General features: G+C 27.3%; 1 protein-coding gene across 1 annotated transcript; it reads left to right on the top strand.

Annotated features, from left to right (window-relative positions):
- The first annotated feature begins 13,875 nt into the window (after window positions 1-13,875).
- Window positions 13,876-16,462, top strand: LOC112789768 (uncharacterized). The gene has a single exon (XM_025831812.3). It carries the CDS (start codon window positions 14,470-14,472, stop codon window positions 15,775-15,777), a length of 1,308 nt encoding a protein of 435 aa, XP_025687597.1. The 5' UTR covers window positions 13,876-14,469; the 3' UTR covers window positions 15,778-16,462.
- The last annotated feature ends 8,548 nt before the right edge of the window (window positions 16,463-25,010 follow it).

The following is a 25,010-nucleotide window of genomic DNA, read 5'->3' on the forward strand; positions in this document are numbered from 1 at the left end:
AATAATTATTTATTTATTTATTATAAATATTGATATATTAATAAGTAATAATATGGTTATTAATTTATTTTTTATAAATTAAATATAATAATAATAATAATAATAATAATAATAATAATAATAATAATAATAATAATAAATGAGATTAATCAAAACGATAAATAGATTATCTTCTACTCAATAATAAAAGTGAAACAAATTTTTTTATGAATTATGTACGATAAATGATATTTTAGAAAAAAAAAAGGTATGCACCACATCTCTCATAACCTCATTATATATTTTATAAATTATTTAATAATTATTCAATCATTTAATAAAAAAAACCAAAAATTAATTTCAAATAATAATAAAATGTGCTACTTAGATAGATAAAAATACAAAATATGTTATTATTTTAATTAATTTTTAAATAATTTTTAATCTAATTTATATTTAAGAACTAATTACCAAAATATATATCCAGTACAAAATTATTTAATTTACTAGTAAATATTAAAATTGAGTAGGATATAAATTTTAACTAAATAAATTCATTAATTAAATAATGTTACAATAATATTTTATTTTTTTATTAAATTAATTTAATATATATTTATCTTATACTTTTAGATACAAATTAGAGTTTAATTTTAATATACTGACAGTGTAAAATATTTTTCACAATTATCTAATTATGTATATTTTTTTGGATGATCATTTACATGAATCCAATCAATATAAAAGATAGTTATTTTTATGATATGGTGTTATATAATTAAATACACATGTAAAACAACTTTACACTAATAGTGTATCAAAATTTAATTCCAAAAATAAAAAATATATATAAAATAAATATTTTAACACAAAAATAGATTTTTTTTAATGTGGGGACAAATATAATTTTTTAATGGAGCACATATATATTTGTATATATATATTTGGCAATTACTCAAATAAAGATAGTAATTTATCTTCTCATGAAGATTATTTGTTTAAAAGTGTGACTTATTTATTTAGCCACACTTTAAACAAAGATAACATTTTTATAAATATCAAAATCTAACTATACAATCCATCATCCAAAATTCAAAAGGAAATATTTTCACATGAAGACAATTATAAAATTGTCATTGTAGTATCCACCTTTTTCAAAATGTTAGTAGGGCACTTGCCCCTACAAAATACAACATGAATCTGTCTCTGAATATATTGTCTCTTTTGATGTTAAGATCAATAGTAAAAATTTTACGGATGTGGAGTGCTAAATATCAAATTGAGATAAATATCAAATTGGTACCCAAAAAATTCAGACGTTGCTAAAATGGTATCTGAAAGACGTTATCGACAAAAATTAAAAATCCTTAAAAGAAGATTAATTTTGACAAAAGTGACCAGCGATCAATTAAGTTACTTGGAGTTAAGGTTAAATGCTGAAGTGTCAATTAACAATGATCATAATTATAAAAATTATTCATATTTTTAATTTTTATAATTTTAAAAATACCCCAATTTCAATTTTCTAAAATCCTTAATTCATTTTTTTCTCAAACTCTCATATCTTCCTCTTCCTCATCATCATCGACCAATGTTTTCTTCTTCCCCAATAAATTCCTCTTCATTTCCGCTGCCTCTACCTTCCTCTTTCTCCTTCCTCTAACCAATCCATAGCCTTCGAGTAATGTTCAATCACGATCTCAAAATACTTCTTCTTTTAAGCGGCATTACCAGCTTCTTTCTCCTTCTGAGCCAAACTTTTTCTCTATTTTTTCTTTTTCTTCTTTTCTGTTAAATTCGCCATTTCTAGCTCCGCCGATTTCGAAGTCTCTTCTGCAACAATAGCAGCTCCCTTCCTCTCCAACGCCTAGATCTTTCAGATAAAAATTCAAATTGTTCGGATCCTTCTGAATATCTTACATCATCTTTACAAAATCTGATTGCTGAAGGTAAGCCCAGGTTCATGGGTCTGTGGTAAGCGAGCCCACATTTTTGGGCCGGAGAATGTCTCTCCAAACGGATTGGCTATCAGAGGATGGATCGTTGCTGTCGATCGAGGAGGAAGGTAGAGGCGGTAGCAAATGGAAATAAGAAGGAGTTTATTGAAAAAAAAGAAGAAAACATGGGTGAATGATGATGAGGAGGAAGAACTGGAAGAGATGATGCGAGTTTAAAAAAAAAAAGAGAACTAGAATTTTTAAAAAATTAAAATTGGGATATTAAAATTATAAAATTAAAAATATGGGTAACTTTTGTAATTATGGTCCTTGTTAACTGATACTTCAGTATTTAACCTTAACTCCAGATAATTCAACTGTGACGGTGGCGAATGAAAATAAGGATGAATTTATTGGGGAAAAAAAAAGAAAACTTGAGTGAATAATGATGAGGAAGAGTAAGAGATGAGAGTTTCAAAAAAAAAAAGAATTAGAATTTTTTGAAAATTAAAAGTATAGGTATTTTTTGTAATTATGATAATTGATACCTCAGCATTTAACTTTAATTCCAGATAAATCAATTGACTGCAGATATTTTTTTTGTCACAATTAATCTTTTTTAAGGGTATTTTTGTCGATAAAATTTTTAAGGTACTATATGTCAATGTCTAAATTTTTTGGGTATCAATTTAGTATTTACCTCATTTTTTTATTAGTTATGTCTAATAGTTAATAGTTTATTAATGTGTTTGCAAAGACATATATTTAAAATTATAATTATAAATTTATTTATTGTAATTTTATATTTTATTTAATTATTATGTATGATCAATAAGTTCAATTTGTGATTTATTGGTTGAATTTATGACTTAATAATCCAATCGTCTGATGACCGATATTATTATTGATGACAAATTCTATGGTGTCTATAATTTTAGTGTCGAAATTACTGAACTTGTCTTTTATGATAAGTTTTAAATATTAAAAAGTTATTTATTTTTATATTTTTTAATTTAAATATTAATTTTGATCTCTTTTTAATAAATTAGGCAAGTATATATAGACATCATAGCATATATATCACTATTGATTCACTTCTCTAACTATGATATTTAATATTTGGATATTACTATTATTTTTTCTCCGTATTTTCCTTCAGGACCGTTTTCTTTTGTTAATAAATTTCACAGCTGTTTACTCTATATATATAGTAGTAGCTATCATGAGATTGAGATGCCAAGCTAGGCTGCAACTGTGCAACGTAACTCTACTTATGTTTTCATAGACATGCTAAGTAGAAAGGATAGCAACAATACTATTTCATTTCATTATTAGAAGTATTTCTCAAGAAACATACTTTTTATAGCTAATTATTTAGACCCAACATATATATATGATAGTGGCTTTGAAATTAAAGCACAATAATGTAAAGTAAAGCATAGCCCCTCTGATTTTGTGACATAGTCATGCATGCATGTTTTCACATATCACAACATAACTATAAGACATGTCAACGTAAGTCGCCATTTTGATTCCCCAACATTATCGGATCCATCATTCATGTATGTGTTCCTAAATTTGTATACATAGTAGGGAACCCTAAACAAAGAGAAGTAGGTGAATTGTTGTCTGGTCTTTTTTGGTCAAAGAAAATGACACCCAATATTATTATATTGTATAAACCCTTTCTTTCGGCTTTCCCCATGGATGGCACGATAATAATAAAGAAATTAAGAAATCATAATCTTTCATTTCATTTGTCTAGATACATAGATAAATTGTGATTGGATACACAAGCTATGAAATTGAAAGCGCATGTATGTCAACTAAAATGGCTAGTCCAACTTCAAAGGGAAGTTTCGTTATTGCTCCATTCAACTTTGATTTGATATTTTTTCATGAAAAAAAAAATTGGTGTACAATAATTTTTTAATCAATATATAATTAATAATTCTATTATTATTCTCTTTCCTTCACAAAGAGAAGAGACGGCATACTTGATTTTCTAGTCTTTTTTTTCTTATTTTGATTATGAAATTATATTGGCCATGTAACATGAGTCATTTTCATACTAGAAAAATTAAAAGATAGTAAAACCTAGCTTGTGCGTATGTACATAATAAAAGCTATGTGACAAAGCTTGGTTCATGAATAGGACTGATTATAAGTTCAATCAGGTTAAGTGAGAATAATCGATTATTTAACGAATATAATTTAGCATAAAAAAATCAGGTGCAGGTGAATAGATAAAAAAAAATCGGTGAATTGCTAGTTTTTTCTAACAAAAAATTGACGTAAAAGGTTAGTTAAAAAGATATTCTTTTATTATATTCCATTTAACTTAAATTAAATTTCAATTAAAATTTTTAAATCTTTTAATTTTTAATTTTATTAGTTTAATAACTGGTTCAATTTTTTTTTAATTTTCTTTACTTACAAAACGTCAATTGACCGTTAAAATTTATAAGCAATTATTTGTGTATGTCTTATCTAATAAAAAGAAATAAGTAACATTTTTATCAAATAAAAATAATTTTATAAAATATTATATATATAAAAAGGTAAAAATTTATATATGATTGTCTTTATATAAAATTTAACAATAAAAAATTGTAAGATAATAATTTATTTAAATATATTAGATTATCTTAAATTTTTATTTAACATTTTATATAAAAATAACTGTACGTAAGCTTTTATCATTGAAAAAGAGATAGTTTCAAGGTTAACATTTTTATTAAAATTTAGCTAGTATTTAATTATAAAAAAATATATGTAATTTTATACTATTAGATATAATTTTACACTGATATTAAGGGATAAATTCTATTTTAGTCTCTAAGATTTAGGGTTAAAATCAAATTCGTCCCCAACGTTATTTTGGATTTAAAATCGTTCCTAACATTTTATTTGCTATTAAAATCATCATTTTGATTTTTTTGGATAAAAATACCCTCCATCACTACCATCTCTTTTACTCCTACCAAATACCAATAATTTTTAAATAAATATAAAAAAAATATACCATTTGAATTATGAGACATGCTACACATACAAGCTTTTTTGGCTTACAAGTTATACAAGTTGCTCCAAGTGCAAGAAAAAAATACGCGCTCAACAACACGTTCACTCTTGGTCTTTTTCCTCAATCAAAACGCAAACCATCAAGAAAAAAACACACGCTCCTTTCACAACACGTTCACTCTTCCTCTTCTTCCTCGATCAAAACGCAAATCATCAAGATTCAAGGGACATTCAAAACAAACTACTACGATTCTGTAGAAACATTCCAACTCCTCGCGAATAGTAGAAGAAATCAAGAAGAAAAGATACAAATCTCCATAAAAATTACCAGAAAAAAGGAAGAAACATTATTCAAGGTACTGTTTTACTGTTCTTCTAGGTTTTTCTTTTAGATTGTCTCTGTCATGTGCCTCATCCTTAACCAGTAAAAAATTAAAAGATTCCAATAAAAAATATACTGTCTCCTCCTGTTTTGAGTGTATTTCTTAAATCATTTGGGTGTATTTCTGTAATCTTTTGAGTGTATTTCTGTAACCGTTTGGATGTATTTCTGTAATCTTTTCTGTAACTGTTTGGGTGTATTTCTCTAACCGTTTGGGTGTATTTCTATAATCGTTTGGGTGTATTTATATAATCGTTTTGGTATATTTCTGAAGTTCCATTATCTTCAAAACGATTTTAAAGCTTGATTTCAGAAATCATGAAAATCGAAAAAAATAAAACAAAGAGAGAACGCATGAATGAGATCCAACAAATTTGACAAAAAACTAAAAAAAAGAAACGAAATTTTTTCAAAAATAGGTCAATTTCATTTTGACTTGTAAAGCTTGTAAATACAAAATATTTGTACGTAGAGATTAATCTATGAATTATAGATCGTTGACAGGAAGATTTATACTTGAATAAATCCAAATCATCGCATTAGATCTAATCATCAAGCCGGTGTAACCAAAATAAATAAATAAATAAAATGACCAGGTGTTTGCAATGTTGCTCAATGTATGTGACTATATATGTCATCAAATCAAATAGAAAAAATAATTTTTTTTCCCCAATGTCAAAGTGTTGGCATGGCCTTGCTTGGCGTATATTTGTGGACAAATAAAAACTGACATGTTTATGCGGTAAAACGTGAACCAAGAAAAATGATAATATATGGTAAAAGAAAATATCATTATTATTAAAATAATTAGAATAATAATGGAAGAACAAAATGATGGAGACGTTTGTATGTGTGGACCAGCACCGGTGCCGATTCTCGCCGACCTGTTTAGAAAGACAGCGTTGTTTGGTGTTGACTTTGTGAGGACAATGCAAATCCCAGAGTGGTTTTCATGTTTCAAATCCCCTTTGCTATTTGCCATTACACCGAAAGTGAAAGCACCTTGCATTACGTGGATATTTTCCCTAACACAAAACTTCCACTGCGCCTCTTAAACAAAAATTATCTTTCCATTCTTAATTTCGATCCTTTAGTTTTTAATCCCTTATAAAATCCAACCAATCATTAGATCCATAAAATTAAAAATTTAATTATATATAAAATATATTTTTAATAAAAATAATTTTTATATTTTATTATTTTAAATTGATTAATTATTAAAAAATTATATTAGTTCCATGAATTAATTATTTTTTTATTATTTTTTTTTGTTTTTTGACTAATTCGTTGTCAACCAGTTTTTTGTCTAGACCAAATAGATTTAGTAACCCCTTATTTCAAGTCAATCTAATTTATTCGACCAATTTGGTCTGGTTCTCAACTTCTCGTAACCATGGTTTTTAGAATTGAATTTAAGGGTGATAATTTTGAAAATTTGTAATTTTGATTTTAATATTTAAATTATATAAAATTTACATATACTGTTTCCTAGATATATTTGAAAATATTAACAAACGTTGAGTGTAAAATAATGATGATGACAATTTAGATATTAAGAGTAATTAAAAAAAAAAAAAGAATCAATTGGTAATATAACACATTTGCAATTGTAATTTAAAATCATAGTTCGTTGAAGCTAAATACTAATAGGATATATAGTTCGTAGATATTAAGACCACCAATTTTGCAAAATTATGGACTTTAAAGTGTGATTGACCAACTCAATGTAATTCGTGCTTCAATTGAACTCTTCTATATATCCAATTTTTAAACATAAAATGCATGGATGGCTTATATATCATAATAAGAAGATAAATTTCTATATTAAAAAAGTAGGTTAGAGATTTGGATCTATATATTGCCCATCATCTTAAAAGTCTGATACAGATTGAAGTTTAATTTTTAGTTTAATTAGTCATCATGATAAGTGATGATGATATGGATGAAGTTTTTTATATTGATCAAATACTTTGTTAATTAATCATGTAATTGCTTACAGGTTAGCAAAAATTATTAGAATGATAGCTTAGACAAAATACTTGCTTAATTTTTAATGTGGTGAGTCAACCAATTTTCTTTGCATGTGCGATTTTATACTTATTATCAATTAATAATTATACAGAAATTAAATTCTCTCAATTTTTTTTTACACTTCAGGATATAAAGTATAATCTCTTATTATATATTTCATAACAAGAGAAAAAATATTAAAAAAGTTATAAATCATAATTTACATTTTCAGTTGAAAAAAAAAATTTAAGAGAATCTATTTTTTAATTATACATAGATCGTCAATTATAAATCAAAAGTAGTTTATAATAAGAAATTGAATCTTTTTCTTGAAATAATTATTTTTAAGAAATAAAAAATATTTTTTTTATGAAATTTCTAATATAATATTTTTTTTTCTAAAAACCTAAGCCATTGAGTGTAAGAATTATTATATATTTATCCGTTAGAGTTTGCAAACAAGGACATAACGTTAATAAAATAGTAGAGAATATGTATTGTGTATCCAAACAAAAACAAGGCACAACAATATATTTTTCATATACGTTTGATTTGCTTTGTCCAATTTTAAATATCTAAAATAAAAACCCAAATAGTTAATTTAATTTCACTCGCACTCTATTCATAGTAAAAAAAAAAAATCATATAAATTTTTATCCCTTTTTCTTACAGTCACACGTTGAAGAATGTTAGGAGCCAACAAATTTTGTGATTTATAATTATTAATTAGTAATTATTGATATTTTTAATAGTGTAAAATTTTATCCAATAATATAAAATTACTCATTTTTTTCTATTGCTAATTAAATACAAACCAAATTTTAATAAAAGTGCTGATTTCTCAACTTTTTCGACGCACCTTATCCCTCTTTTTTTATTTATCCTTCTTTTCTACAGTTGCTGCACGGGCCACACCCCCTCTCCAGTCTCCAGGTCCGCCTGCTGGCCATGCCATCTTTCAGAACTTTAAAATAAACTTAAAAAGTTTTAAATTTTAAATTTTATATTTTATATTTTCAATTCTAACCTTAAATTTTAAACTTAAATCCTAAATTAGATACTCTTAATTAGTTTTATTTTGTTTCACTTTTAAATATTCTTTTTACTTAAGTTTTGGATATTTTTCTTGTTTTTAATTTGAATTTTCTTTTTTATGTTCACTTCTTATCAATTATTTACTTATTTTTAAATTAGTCGGCCGAATTAATATTGGTTTTCTAGAAATTTTTTTAACATGATACTATCATACTCAAAACGAATCGAAAGTTAGTATAATTAGAAATTTAAAATTATGTTAGATATCACCTAATTTTAAATAAGATGAATATAACTGATCTAACTAAATTTATAGTCGATAAATTTGCTAAAAATTTAAAGAATAATACACACAACTATATGGTGCATGAAGACAGAGTTCATTATTCATTATTGTATGTGTGTGTGTGCGTTTAGTATCCCATGAAATTGAAAGAGCGAGTGATGATAAGGATGAGAATAATAAAGGTATTTTCATTTAATTTCCGACACAAGTCTTCAATAATTATGAAAGCAAAACTTGTGAATGTGTTCCCAATTCTACGATCACACACACGCGGATATGGTGGTAATGAATAATAAAGACATGTAATTGAAGAGTGTGAAGAAGAGAAGCTTTTCTTTTTGGTCGAGGAGGGATGCTAGCTTGTGGCTGAAATTTTGAGACATGTATGGAGCAGCAAAGGAACATGTATGTTAATTCCTGAAAAAGCTTTTACATGCCATCATCAATTCACTCTCTAAAATGCTATATTTGTATCAATTTAGTCCCTTAGAGAAACATATAATTAATAATGTGTCACATTAATTATTAGCTTTTGAAAGATACACATTATATTCCTTTAATATTTTATTTTTTTAAAATTAGTCAGAATTTCTTTTATTTATCATTTATTAATTGTTATTAATGAATGTTAAATAAAATAAATTTTAACTACTTTTGTTAATATTTTTTTTGTTATTAAATATTTTTATTTAAAAATATTAGGTACAAATTACTACACACTAAAAATCAGTTATCAAATTAATTATTATATATTTATATATAAATACATGTATAATTTAATTTATTTTTAATGTATTTTAATATATATTCTATATTAATGACTAATTTTAATATACATAATACGATTGCTTATTTTCTATGAACTCAGTAATTTTATTTAAGAGATTAAAATCTAAAATGGCATTATATGTAACTTTAAGGAATTTATTAAATTGATATATTAAAATCAATTAATTAAGTAAAATTTTAAAATGGTATCTGAGATTGAGAGTATACATTAAAATTGTTTTTGAGATTAAAATTGCATCAATTATGTGTCCGAAATTGATAAAAGTGGATTATATTACGCTCTAACATGTTTTCAGTTAGTGACTTGCATGGATAATATAGCTCGATAACGTAGATCTTTAATGACATGTATTATATCATAATTTGACCATATATAATGATACGATAACAGATCGGTCAATTACACATAACATGATGATGTGAATGACCTTGTCACGTGTCACAATACTATTTATTTATGTGTCAATTTATGTCACAATATTATTCGTATATGTGTCATCTACTGAATCATTATTATTAATACACCAAATTAGTCTCTAATTTTATACAATTTTAAAGATAACTTTAATACTTTAGTAATCTAAATTGATAATAAGTATATTTTCCTTCAATTCTGCTATTTCAACAACCTTAAAAATAAAGTTATCGACTAGAAAATTATTACCGGATAATTTATGCATATAATTTGTAATTTTAGTTTAAAAGTTTAATATAATATTTTGACAAAGTTTGTGACTTATAAAAGGCAGGGGAAAATAAATAAGTTAACAAGAAAGAAAAAAAAAAAAAAAGAAAAGAATGAAACCACATATAACTTTTCCAAAATAAGTTGTTGCACAACTTAAACAATAGCTTTGTTATATGTTTTACGGACTTGATGAAACTGAGAAAAGAAAATTTTAAAAATCAAATTAGTCGTACTCGTAACTCATAGTTTAGTGCCTTATTTTTTTTTATGTTAGGTATACGGATCTAATTTAAGCTCTCTAGCCAATGAATGATATTTTAAAATCATCTTGATATCGATGGAAGGTTTAAGAAAATGATAATATAGGTAGTATTTAGTGGAGAGACAGAGATTGAAAGACTGAGACAGAATTAGAAACTAAAAGACAAAGATAAAAATAAATTTTAGTATCCTGTTTGGTGTAAAGTGGGAGACAGAAATTAAAATAAAAATGAAACTCTAATTTAATTTGTACAAAAGTAAAATTGAAATTAATTAATTGAAATGAGAGTATTTTAGGTATAAAATATTATTAAAGTTTCAGTCTCTATTTTTAAAAATTTCAGTCTCCTGTGTCATCACTTTTTGAAAATACTGAAATTTTATTGACAGAAACAGAAATTTAAGTACCAGTCTCTGAACCAACAAACATGATACTGAGTCTTAGTCTTTTAGTCTCTGTCCCAATACCTCAAAATAAACTCTACTTAATATAATATTGCACTGAGCAACCCCAAATTGAAGTAGTTTTCCTTGATAGGGCTTCGTTCACTATAAAAATATCTTCCAACCATAACTTTGCTATATAAATATAAAAGTATAAAACACCTATCAGTCAATTAATTTAATATAGCATTTGGTAAGGAGATTCTTTTGATTAAGGTTATTGTATGATCACGCCAAGGTTAAGAAAAATGTCGGTTTTTGCTGCTCTAGTCATCTCTTTTCTGTCTTCTTATCCTAACTGCTAAGAACATTTCAGCTTAATTATTTATGCGGGTAAACGATATAATATTTCTATTTTTAAGTTATTGATCATAACATGCTTTAAAGAAGGAAGATGGTTGGAACCTAGTTCTTAAGGAGAAATACTTCATTATAAATTATAATGGATATTTTAAATAAATAAAACAAATTATTTTCGCATATATGATTTTTGAAAGTTAATTATATTTTTGCATTTTGTTACTTATTTTGTTGTTATTATAAACAAGTTGACACTTCAAATTAAATAGACAAATAATACAAATATCTATTATTTATTATCTTAATTGCAATGTGAACGAAAAAGGTTTTTTATTGTAAAAAAATAGGTAATAAAATGTAAAATATAACTAATTTAAAAAAATATATAAAAATAGTTTAGAGTTTAATTATTGTTAAAAAATTCTAATATATAAAACAGCACAAAAAGAAAAAATATATTTTAAATAGAAATTTATTATGATAAATTTTTGAAATACATAATTTTATAAGATAGATAATTTTAATAATAAAAGAAAAGTAACATATTACTTTCAAATTGATTATATTATTTTTATCTTTTTCAAGATTATGTACAATTCTTATGAATATGATAAAGTTTATAATAAAATATTAATATAACAAAATAAACGTTTAAAATAATTTTAAAAAATGATAAAAATATATATAATTAAAAAGAAATAATATTATTAATTTGAGAATTATATTATTTTTTTAATAAAATAAAGTGGAGGAGAGAGATGAGAGGGGGGGGGAGAGAAAATATCTTAGGATGAGCAAGTCACCAATGGGTGGTCGCCACAGTAATGAGAGACAGTTAAATAACTGTTTTAATAATATCTTGTTATGAGTTGTGACCTCATAATAGTTATAAGAGTAGCACAACAGTTGGAAAGGCTAAGAGCGAAGAACGAAGGAAGAAGAAAGAGACGCACACAATTTCAGTTTGAGTGATCAAAACGTAACCACAGCTTGTTCACCCGTGTGGGACCCTTTCTTGCCAACCACTCATCATCACCCTTCCTTCCTTAATCCATTTAGAGACTGAAATTAGAAAATAAATATTCAAAGAAAAAAATAAATTAAGTTTTTTTATATTGTATTTATTATAAAATATATTAAATTGATTTATATTTTAATATAATATTTAATTTAAGATAAATATAAAAATTAAAAAATAAATTTAAAATTTAAAAAATAAAATAAAATATTTTTAAAAAAAATATTATTAAAATTTTAATTTTTTTTAAAATATGTATTTTCACTCTCTGAAATTAATAAAATAATTAAAATTTCATATCTCAAAATTAAAATTTTAATTTTACTCTCTAACAATAAAATATAACGCTAAATCTCAATCTTCTAATCTCAATTCTAATTCCTAAACTAATTCTCTTTTCATGCATTAATTCTCAAAAGTTTTCCGAATTTCTATCCCATTTCCTTCCTTTCTTTTTACATATTTTTTTCCTTTTTTTTCTCCTACTGCATTACAAATAAGGTTAAATTATTTTATAAGTTGAAATATTTTTTTAAGTTTTGATTAAGTTATACAAAAGCTTGCCTAATTGATTCTTTATTCTGTAAGTATCTTTTTAATCAAATTTTGTATATTGTATAAATAGTTGTTAATCAATAAATCTTTATATTTGATATAAAATTTATTTTTTAATATGTGTATATTATAAAAACTTTATTTGAAAGTATTTTTATATAATTATAATAAAGACATAATTAAAAGCATTTATACTATAAAAATTTGATTGTAAACTTATAAGAACTTAATTATAAATTTTAAGTATTGAATTTCAAATAAACATTGAGTAAAATACTACATGCATCCAAACTTATTAAAAGGAAAGTGAAAACTATAAATATTTGTTTTGAAATTTTTTATTAAACATATGTTTCATTTATTATAAAAGTTTAATAATAAAATACTCAATGAATATAAAAAATTAATTACTAAATAAATTACTGTATATGTATACATGTTTCACATATTTTTTTAATAAAATGACAAGTTATTAGAATAGTTAAACTTTTTCATAACAAAATAATCAAATCTATCGTAACAGAATAATTAAATTATTTTACAACATTTTAATGAAACATTTTCATGAATATTAAATACAGATTTTTATATATTGATTGATTAACGAACGATTTTTTTTATTTATATAAATGTTATCTATAAGTTTAGAAGAAATAATATTAAAAGAAAAAAGAAAAACAGAGAAAACTAATCAATGGTATAAATAACATAATACACGATACCTTTTCATTGTTCTAGTAACATCTAAAATCAATCAACTCAACCTTCTAAATTTATATATGACTTTAGTTTTGATATATTGTCGGTGTAAACATTTTACAGGTATATTTAATTACGTAATATCAACAAAAATAATTATCTTTTATATTTATTGTGTGAATAACCATAAAAAATATAATTGTATAAATTTTATATTATCAGTAAATTAAAATTAAACTCTTTGTACATATGTTTTTTTATTTATAGAACATAAACTAGGTGGAAACTCAATTGCAGTCGACTTCACGTGAAATTGATACTTTAGATAATTTGACTAATTTGACTAAATTTTCATCTAACGACTCTTAAATATTAATTTCACGTGAAACCCACTTCACATGAGTTTTCACCCTTAGACTAAACTTCCATACTAAATAAAAGTGTAAGTCCAAAACCAACCAATGAATTCTATTGATTTTTTCCGGTCTTATATAAACCCCACTCACTCTCCCACCCTTTTCCTTGCATATTCTTCCCCTGCTTTCCTTCCACCTTCACTTCCCCAAATACTATCATTGCAGAAAAGAAGAAAACACACAAACACATACACGTAACTCATAACTTTGCTTCTCTTTTGATTCACGCTTCTCTCTCTCTCTTCTCTCCCTTGGTTCTGCGCTTTCTTGCGGTGTACACAAAATAAGAAAGAACAGAGTATTGAGAAATGGGTCAATTCAAAGTGAAGACGATTTTTGGCATCCGATTCTGTTTTTGATTTTGATCGGATCAAGCTTGCAAATCAGAACCCAGATTTCAAAATTCAATCTTTTCTTTTCCATTGTTTTTTCCTTATATTCTTTGACCATATCTGATTCTGATTTCCAAAATCCACTTCCTTTTTGTGTTTCGCTTTCATTTTGATTCATATATTTATTCACACTGTACCCTTCTCAATATATCTCTGTTCTATTTGTTGTAAAACAAGAAAGTTCTTGGTGGAGCTTCTGAGAGAGGAGGAGGGAGCTTGAAAGATTATTGAAGATTTCAATTGTTGGTGTGATCATGGCTGCTTCTGCTGCAAGGAACAGTGGTAAATCCACAAAGGGTGCTGTTGTTGAAGATTCTCATCATCAAAGGGTAATTGCTGAAAGTGGAAGCCAACAAGATTTGGAGATGATGATGATAGATAAGGGAAAAGGCGTTGAGAGGCGGCAATGGAAGCCAGTTTTTGATGAAGCTTCCATGTCAAATAGGCCTCATAAGAAGATTAATCAATCACCACCATCACCATCATCATCATTTTTAAAACAACAAGAACCTCCTTTCTCTTCTTCTTCTTCTTCTTCTTCTTCTTCAAGAATAGTGTTCCCTTTTGCATTTGAAGGCTCTCAAACTCAGAATCAAGCAATGCAATTCCCACACCAATTTGGAACCACAAACATGCCTCTCTTCCATCCACCACCACCACAAATTCAGCCATCACAATTACCATTACATCAAAACATGATATCTTTTGGGTCTCAACACCAACAACACCTTCAAAATCTTCAGTATTGGAGTGACACACTGAATCTAAGTCCAAGAGGGAGAGCCATGGCCATGATGAACAACAGAATAGGGCCTGATGGAAGGCCATTGTTTTCGCCTTCACCTCCGGTGCCATTGAATGCTACAAAGCTCTATAGAGGTGTGAGGCAGCGCCATTGGGGGAAATGGGTAGCAGAGATTCGCCTCCCTCGCAATAGGACTCGCCTATGGCTTGGGACATTCGACACGGCTGAGGACGCCGCCATGGCCTATGACCGCGAGGCCTTCAAGCTTAGAGGGGAGAATGCTAGGCTAAATTTCCCTGAGCTCTTTCTCAACAAGGACAAAGATCAATCAACAAAAATGGCACAAGATTCTTCTTCTTCTTCTGCTTCGGCATCAAAGGTACCAGAGGCAGAGCAGCCAGAGCCAGAGCCGGAGCCAGAAGAAGACATCACTATGCAGCAGGATTTGAACTCTGCGAGCATGCCGCCGCCGCCAGCGCCACCATTGCCTCCGGCTTCAATGATTGATGACAATGCTGATAATGATTCAGGAGCTCCGCAGTCTCAGGAGTTGGTTTGGGGGGAAATGGCTGCTTGGTTTAATGCAATTCCTGCAGCTTGGGGTCCTGGTAGTCCTGTGTGGGATGATTTGGACTCAAACAACAATCTTCTGTTTCAATCACAAATTCCATTTATGAATCACAATCAGCAAGAATTCAATGACGATGATGATCCTGAAGCTCATAGAACAATAGAAGGAGATAATAACAGAAAACCAGGTTCTTCTTCCTCTTCTTCTTGCCCTGTTAGACCCTTCTTCTGGAAGGATCAAGATTGAAACTTCACTCCAAAGTTTGGTTCTACTTTTCAGTGATCAAAATTGTGGGTCTTATTCATCTCTTGAAGATCCTTCTTATCAGATAATAATTCTGCCTTGGTTTCCAAACTTCTACACCTTTCACATATTAGTGAAAAATTTGATCACCAAAACCCACCAAACTTCTATTCTATTTTCTCACTGGTTGCAGATATTTCATAAAACGACCTGTGAATCTCGGATCCTTGAAGCATAATTTTTCACTACCTGAAAAATTTCTGCTGTAATAAAGGCTGCATATTTTTATAGGCCTTTCAGCATATGCATGGTTCATACTTTATGACTTATGCGCCTTATAGTTATATACCCTTGTCCCTAGTGGTAATTTTCATTTTCCTATTTTTCTATTTTTTAATCACATCATTTGTTGCCTTTTATTTATGTAGTAGTTGTAGTTTAGCATGACCAAGGTTGAAGGAGACGTTTTTGTGATTTCCTTCTCCAATGGTCCAACCCATTATGAGCTATTTATTTTTCAGCTCCAAGGGTGTGATTGTATAATATTACTACTTAATTTTATAATTGATGTACATTTTCATGCTTCTTGTAGTTTGAAGTTTGAACTGGTATAATGTAATGTATCCTTTATAGTTCTAGTCATTAACAAATCAAGAACCATGTAGAATTTTAATACATGTTATTGGAAGTTTTTATGCTTTGTTTATGGACGACCATTAAGCTTTAAATTTGTCCTGACATAAGCTATAATTAACATTTAAGCATCCAAAATGAAGTAATAAAAAGTTGAGATTCTCATTGAACACAAGATTTGTCAAATGTATTCCACTAATCATAACAACACAAACATGTGAGTTGTGACTATTTTTTAACTAAAAGGATCTTGTATATTTTGTATAGGCACCCGAAATGCTATACATTCAAGTTTTTTTTTATAAATTAAGTCCAATTAAATTAAACAATAAAATTTAAAATAATACTAGTCATAACTGATTTTTATTATATTATACCAATTTAGTTAGATTTAATTAACAAAAAAATTTTAATGTGTAGCATTATTTTAAATTTTATTATCAAAATTTAATGATTTGATATAATAAATTATGATTGCCTTTTCTCTAATTTTTTTAATTTGCAAAATTCTAACTCAAGACTAAAACTGAAAGTAAGTCAAACTAATTCGTGAGCTAACTTGAATTCGACTAGTTAACAGCTCAATTAGCTAAATTCATGAACTTGTAAGCTAAGTTTGAACCTAGATTTGAGCTCATATATTAAACGAGTCAAATTTAAATTTTGGTAAACTTGACTCATTGACTCGTAAGCTTACTCAATTATATAGTACTTATTATATTATTTATATTAAATAATATATTATAAATTTTATACTTTTAATTTATAGTAATAATATATAATTTTACATACACATAATTTTAGGGTTAAGTGTGATTTTGATCCTTAATGTATAAACTGAAAATTTTTTCGTCTCGAACCTTGTTTTGCATACAAAAGCATCCCTAAACTTTAACTTGGTATTAAAATCATCTTTACTTTAGGGACGAAAATTGTACGGAGGTGGCGACGAAAGTGGAGACAGAGGTGAATTGTGGACAACTTCTTCTTCTTCTTCTTCCCTTTTCCCTTCTTCTTTCCTTCCCCTTTCGCAGGACTAGAAATACTCTCTTTCTCTTATTTTTTTTCTTTTTTTTATTTTATAATTTTTTTTGTTATAGGTAATTTGGTCCAAAATTTTAATATTTAATAAAAAGGACGATTTTAAAATTTGGTTTTAAACCTTAGGGACAATTTTGTATGCAAAAAAAGGTTGGGGACAAAAAAAAATTTTGGCCTATACTTTAGAGACCAAAATCGTATTTAACCCATAATTTTATATATAATTTTGATAGACAATATAAATTATAATTAATAGATAAACAATATGTATAATAGATAATTTTTTTATATATAAATTATAATTATGCTAACGAACTATAATTCAAATGACATAATCTCTCCATTCTCATTTAGAGATTTCGAATTCGAATTCTATTCCTATCTTTAGAAAAAAAAAATTATAATTTATTTATATAGAATTATAGATTATATTCATATTATTTAAACTAAGTGGTAAGTTTTTTATGAGCCAAATTAAATTTTTGCCCAACTTAATTTGATTCATTTCCAACCATACTCAAGATCATTAAAAAATAATATCAATTATTCAAATGATCCAATATTACCAAAAGGAAAATTTAAGTTGTCAAACTAAATGCGGTTATAGATAAAGATAATGAAGAACTAATATGACATATTGACATGCAAGCATTAATAGTGTGATGTAATGTAACCTTATACACTTGCACCAAGTATATCTATATATCTAATTTAAGATTTAAAACCTTCGGTGAAGAATGAAGATAATCTTTGACTTCAAGAAACTTACATACCAAGAAGGTAAGAATACAGTATTATTTTAGGATCCTGAGAATTTCTTGTAAGCAATGGCACTTTGCTTGACCACATAATCATTTATCAAATTAGCAACATGGCTTCACTTTATTTAAGAGGACAGTTGAGTTGGATGAAATAAATAAATAAATGACTCCATTGCTTTCCCATTTTATTGACATTTGACCATCTCTACTAAGTTGATTTTTTTTTAATTAATGATTTGATCTAGAATTTGATTTCATTATATTCATCTAATTTTGTATACTGCACGACTGACTTCAAGAGGTGATGTGAATGAGATCCATTAGCGCGGATAAAATATGAGAGAAACTTATAACCAAAAAAATGGTAGGAAGAAACTCTCTAGTTTGTGAACCAAACATAATTAAGATTTCAAATTAACTAGATTTAAGATTTACTTTCTTGCAATTAATTTGTGCCAATAGAGTAGTTATTTCACTTGTTCACTTAATTAATTTTCGAAAGGAAAAGTATATGGAACCAACTAATAATCAGTCAAGAATGGAATAACATAATTAATTATAATTAGTTTTATTAATTTATAATTTAATTTGTTTTTTAAATTATTGTTGACCATGTTCAAAACATGAGGAAAGATACGCTAGTGATAGGAGAGAATCACGAAACAGATGCTTTGATCATTCATTAGTTGGTTCCATATAATTAATTATGTTTTATTAATGCGTAACACATGAAACATAGAAATCATATCCAAAACCATCCAATTCACAAGAAAAAGAAACATCCGTGTGCCTATCAGTAGCAACATCCGGTTAAAGTCACCGGTGCCTATGGTTTACCAGTTGGCTGATTCTTGGCTTATATAGAGTTGGTTCTCTAACATTGTTGTTTTCGAAATTTTGAATTTTGGCTTGTGTAGTAATACATTGGCCAATAATAAATTTTTAAATAGAATTCAAATTCATGACAAATAGAAATGGAACCAAATATATTACCAGGGACCAATAATATATATAATATTAAAAAATGTGCAAAAAATATATAATATAAGATGTATTACAAAAATATATTAATAGAGAATATATTTTAAAGTATAAAAAATATATATGTATTGTTTACTAAGGAAGTGGTCGATTCTTTGTATCATAAAATTTATTGATAATAAAATCTGTGTCAAATTTTTCAATAATTTTTTTCTCAATGTAATTAAAAGACAATTAGCAAGAAATTAATCTTCTATTTTGCTTCTGAGTTATTTTTTACAATATTCATAAATAAAAAAGATATCTTAGTTATAATATTTGAAATAGAAAAAATTAATACCAAACAAATTAAGAAAAATAATCATAAAAAAATCTATTTTATGAAATTTAAAAAATTTTATTTAACTAAAAAATATTAATAATAATATTTTTTTCAAAAAATTTTAATATTATTATTTATTTTTTAAATATTAAAAATTTTTAATATTTAGGTTGAATTATACTTTTATTTATACTAAATATATCTTTTAAAAAATTAAATCACACTTAGTATCTTATTACTATCTTTTTTAAGTTGGAGGAGCCGAGGCATTCACTCGTCTCTCTCCCTATATCAGACTCTAGTAACAAATTAATCATTATCTTATTAGACCAAGAGATACTGTGAAAAATAAAAAGAAAATTACTTCCTTACATTAATGGCATGTCAAACATACCCTTCTACAAAATAAAGTATGAGATTTCAAGTAAAATTAACCTAGCAGCACCATATTCAGTTATTCGCGAAGCTCGAAGATAAAGAAAAGTATCTATTGCTAGATAAAGAGTAAAGACATGTTTTCATGTTTAAAGTAAAACTTGAATTCTAAACCTCTTAATTAACAGAATGATAATAAATTAGTACTATTATATAATTGATGATCAGCAATGTTGAGCTCTACCATTCTTATCTTACATCAATTATAATTTTTTTTAAATTAAAAGTGAGATTCGAATTCGAGATTTTTAAATAAAAATAAAAAATTATATTATTTAAATTATAATTCCTTGATAATTATAAATTATTTTTTAAAAATCCTATCTCCAAATATAATATACGAATGAAGAATATAGTTCTAGTTTGATGGTGTCCATTAGGAATCCCACCAAATAGGGAATAACGAATTGTCTCAATTTTTTAAGTCTTAAACGATGATTTGATTGAGTAATAAGGACAAAAGTAAATAACAACTTTTCACATTAATTATTGTAATTAATATACATTTTTTTGGTATTTGTAATTAATATACATATCTTGGAACAAAGATTGACTGGTTGATGGAAGGATGTGGGCCCATTCACCGGCCCATGAGATCATCTACATTTCTTAATCGTGACGGGAGGACATCTTTGAGTTTTCTACCTTTCTTAACCAATCTATTATTTTATGTGTTGACCCATATATCAAAGATATGATTAATTTATTCAAAATGATAAATTATATAAAGACTATTAAAGCTAATAGCAAAAGATTTTTATTAAAGAACTAGTATGGAAGCTGTGTGATTCAAAGCCACACCTTATATTGTACGACTCAATGGTATGTATAAGTCAATGGAATTCGTTGACACAGTTTTCCTGGAAAAAAATAACTAATATATATTAACTTAGGTTTCTAATATTTTTCATATTAATTTTGTCTAAACAATAGAACACGCCAAAGCAAAAAATATATTTACATAAATATTATCAAATACCTATATATAACATTTTTTGTAGTTGATGTAATATGTAAGTATGAAAACCTTCAAATCATTGCGACTCTTCATTCTTCAACAAAATTTATGAATATATTTCGTTTTGAATAAATTTTTGTGGTTTTTTCGTTGAAAGTTAAAAGATAATAAAAATAAAAGTATAGACAATAAATATATTAAAAAATTATTTTTTATAATTAAAATAATAAATATTCACATACTTTAAAATTAACAGTTGAAAGCCATTAAATAATAATTTAATTAAATATATTAAATTATTTAACCATTTTTAATTAATAAATAAAGATAATTATATATAATTTTTCACTGTTAAAATTTCAGAGAGTTCCAAAGGATGCGAGGGCACAACTTATAACAAGGTGGAAATTTAGGTGCAGTCGACTACTTCACGTGAAGTTGATAACTGAAAACGGTTAAATAATTTGACTAAATTTTCATTTAACAACCCTCAACTATCAACTTCACATAAAATCGACTGCACCTGAGTTTCTACTTATAACAACCAGCACAACAAAATAAAAAACAAGAAGAGGTGCAGCAGCATACAATGCAAACACTCAAACATCATGAAAACCAAGACCCAAAATTAAATAACAACTACTAAAAAAAACAAACTAAAAAGCTAAAGCAAAAGACAGACCATGAACTATTATACCGCCCTACTAAACAACTCTGAGCCCATAAATTCAAGCCTTCCACCAAACAATTAGCATCCCAATAACCTTTCTTCCAAGTTGCAGTGCATATTTGAATATCCTTCAATATATCTTTCAAACTAGGTTGTTCATTGGTTTTTATATGTAACATCGATCTTCACTATAAGAATGAATAATTATATCAAAATTATTATAAAGGACTTAAGTCAATAAAAAATTAAAATTTTATAATTACACATGAATAACAATTTCATATTCTTTATCATAGATATATGTCTGTTTTATCTGATCTAATTAACTAACTAATTAACTATATATATATATATATATATATATATGAGATAAAAGCACTCAAGATCAAAACAAGTTTACAAATTACATAACCAAATTGGATTTGCAAGAAGAAACAACAGAACACATGAATAAAAGAGCAAAGAATAATTATATTTTTCAGTTCAATCATGTTACGGATATATTAAAAATCAGGTTCTAAAACAGCACATATATAACTACTATCGATTTTTTCAACTTATATATAGTATTGCGTGCTAAAGCCACTCTTATCACCTACTCCACTCTTATTATCCCCAAATGTACCATTAATATTGTCTCCATTCATTTCCTATTTTCTTTCAAATTTTCTTATTTCTTACCGTAAATCAAAAACTGAATAAAATCTTATGTCCTAAACTATTCAAACTGTAATGTTGATGATTTGATGAATCAGAAGAGATTGAGAGAAGGAGAAAAATAAGTTCTTCTCATTGTTAAAGAGAATAAAAAATTCTCTTTAAAAATATTTGTTGAGTTATTACACCTTATATATTATATACTCTTTATGTATTCTCACTAAAAAATAATTACAATGATAAGCCTATTGTTGATAAAGAAATAATCTAGGTAACACCCTCCCGCAAGCTAGAATTGTGTAAATCTAACAATTCTAGATTGAAAACATTAGTAAGAAAAGGACTCGGTGGCAGAGTTTTGATAAGAAAATCAGCAAGTTGATCTTTGGAACAAACTGACATAAGATGAATGAGACCAGATAAATGCTTTTCACGAACAATGTGGCAGTCCACTTCAATGTGTTTGGTTCTTTCATGAAAGATAGTATTATTGGCAATGTGAATGACTGACTGGTTGTCACAGAATAGAGTGATAGATTTTTGAAGCGGCAAACCAATGAAATCCGTTAAGAAAGATAACCAACTAGCTTCACAAGTGGCAACAGAAAGAGACCTATATTCAACTTCTGCAGAGGACTTGGCAACTGTGGTTTGCTTCTTACTCTTACAGCTAATGAGAGAGTTCTCAAGTATGAAGCAATAACCGAAAACGGAGTGACGAGTATCGGCACAGGTAGCCCATTCAGCATCGGCAAATCTAGTGAGATGCAGATTAGAAGTAGAGGAGAAGAAGAGATCAGTTGCATGTCGGCTTTTTAAATATCGGAGTACGTGAAAAGCAGCCTATAGGTGAGAAGTAGTTGCATAGTCCAAAAATTGGCTCAAACGTCCCACAACATAAGAGATATCGGGTCTAGTGTTTGTGAGGTAAAGGAGTCGGCCGATGAGCTGTTTGTAAATAGTGTTGTCTGTTAAAATAGTACCTGATTCCTTTGAGAGTTTCTGACTATAATCAAATGGGGTAGAGAAAGGCTTGCAATCTAGATAACCAAAATTCTTGAGAAGGTCCATAGTGTACTTCCACTGATAAATGTGAATTCCAGAGTTAGAGCGTACTACTTCCATTCCCAAGAAGTATTTGAGATCACCAACATCCTTTATTTTGAATTTGTCATCCAAATTTTACTTGATGGAATTGATTTCGCCAATGTCATTTCCAGTTAAAACCAAGTCATCAACATATACTAGAATGGCAGTGAAGCTTTCAAATTGTTTGTTGATAAAGAGTGAATGATCATAAAAAAACCGCTTATAACCAGCATCCACAAGAGTCTGAGTGAGTTTAATATTCCATTACGTGCTTGCTTGCTTAAGCCCATATGGAGACTTTTGCAATTTACAAACCAAACCTAGTTGTGACACAGCCAAACCAGGAGGTATCTTCATATAAACTTCCTTATCCAAATCTCCATGAAAGAAGGCAGTGTTGATGTCCAATTATTTTAAATGTCATTTCTTTGCCGCTGCTAATGCTAACATTATTCGTAGGGTAGTCATTTTGACAACTGGACTAAAAGTATCACCATAATCTACTCCTTGCACTTGAGTGAATCCTTTTGCAACTAGCCTCGCTTTGTACCTCTCTATGGTGCCATCGGGATTGAATTTTATTCGAAAAACCCATTTGTAACCCACAGCCTTCTTGTCTTTGGGAGTTTAGTGAGACACCAAGTTCTGTTCTGATCTAAAGCTGTCAATTCATCTTGTATTGCCTTTCTCCAACATTCATGTGCAGCCGCTTCCTCATAAGTGCTAGGTTCTTGATTTGAGGTGATGGCTAGAGAAAGTGACTTATATTTTAGGGTTAGTTTATCACATGACAACTGTTGTGAGATAGGGTATAAAGAGTTAGAGTTGGCAAAGTTGCTAGAGTGAGCTGTTTGGGTTGTCATACAATGATAGTCCTTCAAATAAGCAGGCGGTTTCTTAACTCTTTCAGATTTTCTAGTAATGCAGTCATGTGTGATATCAGAGTGTGATGCAGGTGCATTGTTAGTATGTGGTGTGGTAATGGGTGCAATGGTATGAGAAGAAATTGGTGAGTGCATTGACCTTGAGAAATGTTCATTTGAAAAAGATCAATGCATTGTGGAGTACGAGTGGGTATCACAAAAATGTCAGTGCTAGTGGAATGTAAAAATGGAAAATGAGTTTCATAAAAAGTTACATTTCTAGATATGAAAATTTCCTTTGATTTTAAATCAATAAGTTGAAAACCCTTTGTTCCTAATTTAAAACTGAGAAAAGCTATTTTTCTGGCTCTTGGGTCTAATTTTGTTCTTGAATTTGTTAATGTGGAGGCATATGCAAAAGAATCAAATACTTTTAAATATGAAAGGTCAGGTAAGTTACCATACAAAAGTTTGTAAAGACTAGCATTATCCAGATTAGTGTTGGGTTGCCTATTAATTAGGTAAATGGCGTGAGTAATTGCGTATTGCTCTGGTGTTTCTACACAAGAAGTTTGGTATAAAATTCCAGTTGATACAAAAAAGGATTTTAAAGTGAACTATGGCCCATTGTCAGTCCTTATACACTTGACTTGTTTTTAAATTATACTCTGATAAAATTTATAAAATTAATAACTAATTGTGATGCTTCAGATTTGGTTTTCATAAAAAAAATCCAAGTAAATCTGATCTTGCCATCCACTACAGTAAAAAATACCTATGTACTTCATTGGAAAGGACAGAAATAGGACCCCAGATATCCATATGA

Source organism: Arachis hypogaea, chromosome 3 (assembly GCF_003086295.3).
Source record: "Arachis hypogaea cultivar Tifrunner chromosome 3, arahy.Tifrunner.gnm2.J5K5, whole genome shotgun sequence".
Lineage (NCBI taxonomy): Eukaryota > Viridiplantae > Streptophyta > Magnoliopsida > Fabales > Fabaceae > Arachis > Arachis hypogaea.

Bases quoted from the DNA above. Each gene is read 5' to 3' on its own strand.
- LOC112789768 (XM_025831812.3), top strand. From the start codon at position 14,470: ATGGCTGCTTCTGCTGCAAGGAACAGTGGTAAATCCACAAAGGGTGCT.